The 8762-nt window shown below is 41.2% G+C and overlaps 1 protein-coding gene across 3 annotated transcripts in view; it reads left to right on the forward strand.

The window, feature by feature from the left end:
• The first annotated feature begins 525 nt into the window (after window positions 1–525).
• Zfp37 (ZFP37 zinc finger protein) overlaps window positions 526–8762 on the forward strand; it is an 18019-nt gene continuing 9782 nt past the window's right edge. Inside the window, exons 1-4 of one of the 3 annotated variants that reach the window (XM_005382697.2) lie at window positions 633–717; window positions 1957–2049; window positions 7159–7285; window positions 7584–7718. In XM_005382697.2, the coding sequence (XP_005382754.1) occupies window positions 7186–7285; window positions 7584–7718 (235 nt within the window). In that variant the 5' untranslated portion in view covers window positions 633–717; window positions 1957–2049; window positions 7159–7185. Of the gene's footprint in view, window positions 734–1956; window positions 2050–7158; window positions 7286–7583; window positions 7719–8762 lie in introns of all 3 variants that reach the window. The other 2 variants (XM_005382694.2, XM_005382698.2) reach the window with 2 other exon arrangements.

Raw genomic sequence — 8762 nt, forward strand, 5'->3', positions numbered from 1 at the left:
ATTCACACACAAATACACAGCCCACACATAGATCCATACCACTGGCCCTGTCCCAATTACTTGATTATTTTGTTGAAATCTCCCCCACCAAACCAGGGCTCTGACAGGAGTAGTGTGTTCACTTAACCTACTGCTGGATTTATCAAATATCCCAGATTAACACCCTCTCCCTATAAAGCAATATTATTTGTCTGATCTGGCTTTTCTCCCTCCAATTTCTTTTATCATTACAGCTCTCTGAAGTCCACACTAAATACAGTGATTCCGGCGTTTTCCTGCTATACTGACTTATTAAGAAAAGCAACTCTAGATTCTTTAAACAGAATTACTAAAGTGAAACATCTGAGAGCCAAGGCCGAGGTGTCCGGCGCGACGCCTTTCGGCAATGAGTGAGCAGTTTCCGCGGGCTTGGGTCTCCCTGCTCCAGGACCCTGGTACCGGCTCCTCTCAGCCTCGGGAGCCGCTCCCAGAGCTCCCCGCGCCTCGGCTGTACGGCGGAACCTTTTCAAGATGGCCGCACCCACAGGCACTGTGGGCGCCGCCATTGAGGCCGCGGGATCAGCTGAGGCCGCGTTGGGGGTGGGCGCCATGTCGGCCTCCGGTTGCCACAGGATCCTGACAAAACCAGAGGCTGTGGACCAGAAGAGTGCGAGGACAGCCGAGGAGGGCAGGCATCCGCCCGAGATGGCTGCGTCTGAACCCGAGTGCAGTGGCGCGGTGAGGGCGGTAATGGGTAGGCGGCAGTTTGGGTCTCAGAGATGGTCAGTGATCGACAGGTTTCTGTAGTTTTGCGAAAGCAAGATTTGGGAATTGCTGGGGCTGAAACCGGAGAGTCTTTTGGGAGGTCAGTGTTCCGAGGGATCTGGGTCGGTGCTAGTAGGGGTGTGTGGAGTCAGGGATTGATTGCTACTTTTAGAAAACCGCTGTTTTGAGGGATCTGCGCAGATAGTGATGGCGGAGACACTGACAGGTCGGCGTTGGGAAAGCGAGGGGATCAGAAGCGGCGCTTCGTGACGTTTCAGTGGTTGGGAAGGTCTGTGAGGCTTAGTGATTTAGAATGTCTGTGGGAACCAGCGATGGTGGGTATCTGTGGTGGTTGGAGACTGAACTGTTACAGGGAGCAGTGTTGGAGAGTTTGAGGAGTTAGGTGATGAGAGATGGGGAGGATCAGAGATTGGGGCTTTGGAGGGTCAGTGATGGTAATGACTGTGGAAGTCTGATTAGCAGTATCTTTAAGCGTCAGTGATTAGTGTGCTGTGATGGGTAGTGGGGGAACTTGGGTATAGGGTGGGACAGTGGTTTGTGGAATGTAGGGAGTCAGTGTTGAGATGTCTGTGGATAGGGCTGATAATTGTGAGTCATTTGGGGAGAGAAGATCGTCACTGATAATTAGGTGGTGTCCACTGAGCTGTTAGTGTTGAAGATGGTGTTAGTAAGGGTTGATGATTAAAGGTCCTCTATTTTTCTGTGCCGTAGAGTCCTGAGAGGGCCAGGGGTTTGGGAGATTGCAGGGTTTAGTGGTGGAAGGTTCTGTTAGGGGTCAGATTGGAGTGTTCTGGAGGTTAATGATTGATCTGTGATAATGCTATTTGGGAGACAGTAGGGCTCCATAACTAATGGAAGTTTGCAAAGGTTAGTGGATGATGACAATTTGGATGTCAGTGTTTGGAAACATGTAGGAACAGACTGTAAACTGAATGCCTATTTGATGCCAAGGAGTGTTTCAAGTGCTGGATACGTCAGGAAACAAAGTCATAATCTCTCCCTCAATATTTTTGCAGTCTGAAAATAGGGAAGTGACAATCAAAAATAAACAAAGAAGATAATTCCAAGCACTAGTATGTACTATGAAGAAAGTAAAGGAGGTAATGTAGAGTTATTAGAATTAGGGAGTGTGTGATTTTAGCCAGGTTAGTTCTGGAAAATCTTTCTGAGGAAAATTTTTCTGACAATTAGGTTCAACATAAATGATGACAAGGAGGTTGCCATGCAGAGACTTGAAGAAATACTGTTCAAGGTAGAAGGAACACCAACTGCAAAGGCTCTGAGGTAGGAGTGAACTTGGTATGCTTAAGAAACAGGAGGAAGGTTAATGTTGTTGGAGCATATTCAGAGGGAAAATAGAAAGGTGTGAAATCAATATGGTAAGAAGTACCAAATTATCCCAGATCTTAGTGACTAGGGTCAGAATTTGGATTTTATTATAATTGCAGTGAGAAAGCATTGAGAAATCATTGAATTTAAGCACTGAATTTATTTCAGTGTTTAGATAGTGTAGTTCTGTGGGGTTAGAAATTAGTCATGCATGCATGATTGGTGGCTTGTGAGGGTAAGAGATTATCTTTCAGTGTCAAATAAACATGTTTAAATGTATATTTATTGGTATCAAAATTCTCCAATAGCTCCTCCACTTACCTGCAGGGGCACTCTGATATGATTGCTACTTTTAAAAAAAGTGTCTACTCTGAGGAAGCTATATTGCAAAAGACCAAAGTAGGTACAAGAAGATCAGTTAGAAGTTTAGGGCAATAGTCAAAGGCAAGAGGTAATGATGATTTAAAATAGGTTGTAGCAGAAAGATGAAAAGAAATCAGATTCAAAATACATCTGAGTATAAGCTTGTAGGATTGTTGATGAATTGATATGGATCATAAAGGAAGAGGAGAATCAGGCTCTACATCTAGACTTCTGGACTCAGGAATGGGATGGATGGTGATTCCATGTTCTGAGAAAGTGTAGTGTTGAAGGCCAGAGTAGTGAAAGTAAATGAGACGCATTCATGAAGTGGTTCTGTTTTAACCCATCAAGTTGCTCACTACACATCCAAGTAGAGATGTTGATTAGCCATTAGATATATGAATATAGAACATAAGAGAAGCCTGGGTCAGGGAACCATATTTGAAAGGTTTCAGGATGAAGATGGTATTTAAAACCATAAGATTGGCTCAGATCATGTAGGAAGAGAAGGTGGATAGGGGAACAGAAGAGGGACAAGGATAGAAACCTGAGTCACTTTGGTATTTAGAGGACAAAAACCAGAAGGAGAATGAGGCGTAATCACTGAGATAAAAGCATGCAGGTGTGGTATCAGAGAAGCATGGAGAAGATAGCTTTTCAAGATAATAAGAATAATCGTCATCTGCTCTTATGAGTCCCAAAATATGACCACACAGAACCTGACTTTGCTAAGATGTAGCTCACGGTTATTTCAGTTGATTAGGGCTCTGTCAGGGGAGTGAGGAGAGTGAAATCCCATTGGAATGAGTTGCAAGATACTGAAGTGGAAATAACAAAGATACATAACAATTATGAGGGATTTTGCTGGTAAAAGGAAGCAAAGCAATGCACATGACTCCATTGGCATGAAGTCAAGAGAGGGTTTTCTTCAGATTAATAACATTGAGGCAACTTTCAACATCACTGGAAATGATCCCATAGAAAGGGAGAAATAGATGACATAAAAGAGAGGTAATTGCAGGGAGGAAGTTCTTGAGAATGCAGCTGGGGTTGTGATGGAGAGCACAAATAAACTGGCATTAGGTGAGAGAAGAAGAAAAAATTCTTTTCATTTGAACAGAAGGGAAGATATACTACATGGGCTTTGGAATTGGTGATAGCAGGGCAAAGTACTTCTTTTTTGAATTTATTTTCTTTTTGAAGTATAAAGCAAATTCATTAGCTGAGAGTGGCAAAGTAGTAGTTTGCTTAAATAGATGATTTGAGGTAGTCATTCTGGAAAAAGAAAAGGTGAATTTCCTAGAGACAAGTAGTAGTGAGAAAGGAAACCACCACCTGGGGTGAAATTGGGCAACTATGGGTTAACTGTACAGCTAACCTCCCTGAGAAAGTTGGTGGCTGTGACCACAGCTATGTATAGATACAGCTATAATGTAATGTCAGTGGAGCATAACAGTCCTGGAAAGTCCTACCAGTTTCCCATTCCCTCTAGTGATTGCTCTGCTTTTGTTCTGTAATCATTTTGCTTGCTGTTGCCCAGGGATGAGAGATTTCCATGTAAAAATAGTATAAAAGTAAAAGCAAAGCCTTGCTCAGTGCCCTCAGGAGGACACTAGTCCCCTGTAGAGACACAGACATTGTTAAAATCATCCTTTTCTCCTACTCTGTGTTGGGGTGATTTGTTCTGTTAGGGATCCCATTCATTTTCCTGCCTCAGTAGGATTGCTGCACTGTATTGGATAGTATATATTTGAGGTATGTCTTATAAATCTGACATGGGTTTAGATAGTGTAGTTGTTTGACTTTTCTCTTGCAATGCTGAGCTGCAATCTTGCAGGTAGATCTTAAAAGAATTGTATTCAACCAAGGCTGAGGCTTTGGTAGGTAAGTATATCAGAGAAGAACAAGGAAATTAAAATGTTGAAGTTTTCAATGGCATTGAAATCTAAATAAGAAAGAAAGATAGTAAGCGTATCCAGGGGTGGAAGATGGTGAAAATAGTGGATCAGAGGGTACAATAAGTGTGAATAATTATTTAAGTGGAAGTATTAAAGGAAGTGAGCTTGCAGGACAAGAAATGATGGCCAGAAAGCAGAATGTTTTGGTGGGCAGAGGGCAGAGATTTTGGAGGTGATATAGTGATTTTAAGTTGTAAAGGTATGAAGGGATGATGACTAGGTGGCTGAGTTTGGGTGGGAAAAAAGATTGGCATCAGGAGAGAGGCTGGATTGTTGAATGGCTCTTTACATTTATACAGAGGGTATGTAGAATGAATGTCAGGAACTCTTGCAAAGAGGAACCTAGTGGTAAAGTTTTCAGTAAGTGAGGTAGGATGATTGCAAAAAAGAGTTCACAAAGGAAGTCTAAAATTGATGTGCTTAGACAGGCCTGCTTGCAAGGTTGACCTATTGTTGGCATCAAGGAAATTAGATTTTAGGAGTGTTCTCCCTATTTCCAGAACTGATAAGTGGCTCTCTTTGGCTGAAGGGATTTGACAATATAGTTTATGCTTTCCTATGGGAGTGTGAAGTTTTTGTAAGTACATGCAGAGAGCCCCTACCTGATCAAGTCCCCGGTAAAAATCTGCGGCACCAAGTCTCGTACGAACTTTCCTGATTACTTTAGCTTTTTCATCACTGGCACAAAATGTCCAACACCTGCAGCTTAAAGGAGAAGTTTAATTTGGCTCATGGTTTCAGAGGTTTCAAGGTGGGCTAGTTCCAAGGTAGAAACATCATGGTGGAAGAGCATGAAGGAACAAAGCTGTTCACTTCATGGTAGCCAGGAAGCAGAGCAGAAGAACAGTACCAGAAAGGAAGGGGCCAGGGATCACATACAGTACCACAGGTCACACCTCCACGATCCACCCAGCCACATCCAGAAATGTGGGTTAGCTGATCAAGTTGGCAGTCTAGCTTAACTATTGCCTGGTAGACAACATTTTAGATGTGTTGTCAAGACTCACTTCTGAGAGAATCAAACATGCCCTGTATGACTCCAATTGGAGAGGTCCCTTGGATGCTTGTGCCTGATTTTGTCTGGAGTTCATCCTATGATGATTAACAGATTTTGCTCTGAATTCCTTTGCTGTAATAAATCTCAGCGAGGAATACAGTTGTATGATGAGTCCTGTGACCCCGCATATTGAATCATTGAGCCAAGGAAGACTAATAGGTTAAAGTCTGGTAATACTCTAAAGGGATTTTGAAGATGATTTGAGAAATGGTTGAGGTAATCATTTACCTCATCTTCAGATCCTGAGGTACATAGGTCATGGGAAATAGACCATTTCTACTTGAGACTGCTACAAGGAAGCAGGATCCTCAGGAGACAGGTTGATTTTAGTTAAAACAAACTGGTGACAGAAATGGCTAAAAAGGTTGAAGATAAAGTGGAGTTTGTCGACAGGGATGAAGGTTTCTGTAACAGCCACTGTTTGAACGTTCTCTGGAATTGATCAGGGAGGGATGGGATGAAGGATATGGGCATCACAGGAAATAGAAATCTATATGTAATGTGAAACTTTGGAGGTTTGCTGGGGTTGGTCGTTTTGGAATATCAGGCTTGATGGTTAATACTCCTGTGCCAACTCATTGATAAGGAGGTGAGTGACAGTCAATAATGTGGCTTATTAGAAGTCAGTGACTAGAAGTCTGTGGGGTTAGAAATTAGTGATGCATGCATGATTGGTGGCTTGTGAGGGTAAGAGATTATCTTTCAGTGTCACATAAACATGTTTAAATGTATATTTATTAGTATCAAAATTCTCCAATAGCTCCTCCACTTACCTGCATCATAAGAGAGCTTCATCATGCTTTAGTTTCCCCTCTGCCTCCAACTCTTTCCAGTAACATTCTTGTTTATTTTTCTTACATAATATTTATTGATTTTAATGATATTTTTATGAGAGTTCCACAAGCACATTATCCAGGCACTTCGATTTAACTAGATATTTTACTAGCTGTACTATTCATAGCTTGCTCATATATTCTTTCTCAACATTGAAATTTTATTCTGATCCAATTTTTCTTTTAAAGATTCCCTTTTTCCTCCTTCCCTGCTTCTCTCTCCCTTTTTTTATATATCTAAAATATGTAGATAGTATAATTTCTGCATCTGTGTATTCCTAAGATGTCTACTTTTGTTTTGAAGCATAAATGATTTTTTGACAGATTATAAAAATCGTGTCTCAATTCTTTTACCTCAGAACTGTATAGACTGTAAATACTGCTTCATAGCCTTTAATTATCCATTCTTACAGAAGAAAAGATAAAGGATATTTCTTGTCTTCCTTTCCCCTATCCTTTCTTCCTTTCCTTCCTTTCCTTTTTTCTTTTCTTTTCTTTTCTTTCTTTCTTTTTTCTTTCTCCCTTTCTCTCTCTCCTTTCCAATATTCATATGATTTTATCCTCTTAAATAAACAAATTTACAATAGGAAAATTCGTTAGTACAGCACTTATTTCTTTTAAAAAGTACATTATTAGGCAGAGAATAGGTATCCTATAGACCAGTGATGGCAAACCTCTTAGAGCATTCAGTGATAACAAACAGCTAGTGGCAGTGTATGTGCCATAGATTATCCATCACTGCTATAGACCATGATGGTCAACAGTGAGTGGGGAAGGTAGAGACAAATTATCTTGTCCAAATCATTCACTGAATGTGGGTAAACTTAGACTGAACAGAACTATGCTATTACAGGGATCAGTAACACTCAAAGATGTGACTATGGCCTTTACTCAGAAGGAATGGGAGAAACTGGATCCTGCTCAAAGGGACCTGTACAAGGATGTGATGCTGGAGAACTACAGCAACCTAGCCTCAATGGGTAAGGACAGTCCCTTGTAATTCAAAATGTGTTCACTGTGGTGCCTTCTTCCTGAAGTCTTTTTTGAGTTTGGCCTTGACTTTTGGGGTCAAAGAGTTTTAATCTCTTTTGGCTATAGGGACGAATACTTGTACCAGTGTCTCCAAACAGAAAGTCTACTCAGCTGAGGTGCATGGGCTTCTACACTGTAAAACTTCAGGAGCCATGTATTCTTGAAAGACCCTGAAGTGCAAACAGTATGGCTTAATTTCTGAGATTATTGTTCTAACACTAAATTTCTACCATTTCCTATGAGCAGGGAATCAAGCTCCCAAACCAGACATGATCTGCAAGTTGGAAAAAGGAGAAGAACCATGGCCAGGGAAGGGGAAAAGATCCAGTCAAAACCATCTGAGTAAACCAGCAAGATCCAAGCAAACAGAAACCAGTGGAAGTAAGTTTTTGGTTTGTTGGTGGTAACTATGGAATTCTTCAAAGAATTATTTATTCTTAAATTCTTTTTAAAGACCCCAGACAAGTTTTTCTTAGCCAGGAAATAGCAATAGAAAAAATGTCAGAATCTCACAGGGAAAGAAGAGTTCAAATTACAAAGATTTCCAAGCCTTGGAGATTCTATCTCTTCCTTCTATGAATCTGCATACAAGAGGTTTTTATGTGAGGTCAACTCTACTAGTGAGCCAGTGGTGGTTGTGGGAGTTTGATTATACAATTTCTATCAGTCAGCTTAGACTAAATTTTGCTCTTTTAAGGAACCATCCCCAATTCCTCAGCTTACTGGGGACCTAAGCTGACAGCATTTTCTCTTTGGCAAATTCTGGTCTCATGACAGAGGGAAAAAGGGGTGAGTGTAACCAAACACATGGTAGCTCTTAAAAATCACTGCTTATAACTGGTAAAGAGCCCTTCCGGCTCTCATTTTATTGGTCGGAGCAAGCCACCTGGCCACCACTGAGTTCAGCAGGCTAGAAATGTACAATCCTTCCATAGAGAAGGGTGCTGTAATTGAAATGGCCATGCATTTGGGAGGAGCTGGGAGGAATTATCCTTCTATAGGGTACAATAATGTAGTTTGTCATAGCATTCAGACTGTGGTAGGAAAAGAGGTGAAAATCAGAGCTCTAAACCTTCAGTACCAGCCCTGCAGATGCCCGATTTCTCTGTATGGCTCTCTTTCCTTGTTCTCCATTGCTCAGCTTGCAGATCACCTCTTAGCTCTTCTCTTAATTGTATTCCTATTGACCTTATCTAAAGCAGTGCTTTGAAAATTCTCTTTTCTTTATATGCTTAGTTTTCCTCTCTTCCTCTAACCACACTCCTGTTCCTCAAGGTATCAGATTATCTCTTTATATATTTAGAGATTCTTAGGTCTGTCTTATTTCCATGTCTCTTGCCATGATGCTTCTGCCTTTCATGACTTTACATTTCTCTCTTCTGACTATGAAATGCTCCAGGCCTATGGTTTATAGCACATCATCAT

The sequence above is a fragment of the Chinchilla lanigera genome, unplaced genomic scaffold, assembly GCF_000276665.1.
Source record: "Chinchilla lanigera isolate Chin_1 unplaced genomic scaffold, ChiLan1.0 scaffold00018, whole genome shotgun sequence".
NCBI classification, from domain to species: domain Eukaryota; kingdom Metazoa; phylum Chordata; class Mammalia; order Rodentia; family Chinchillidae; genus Chinchilla; species Chinchilla lanigera.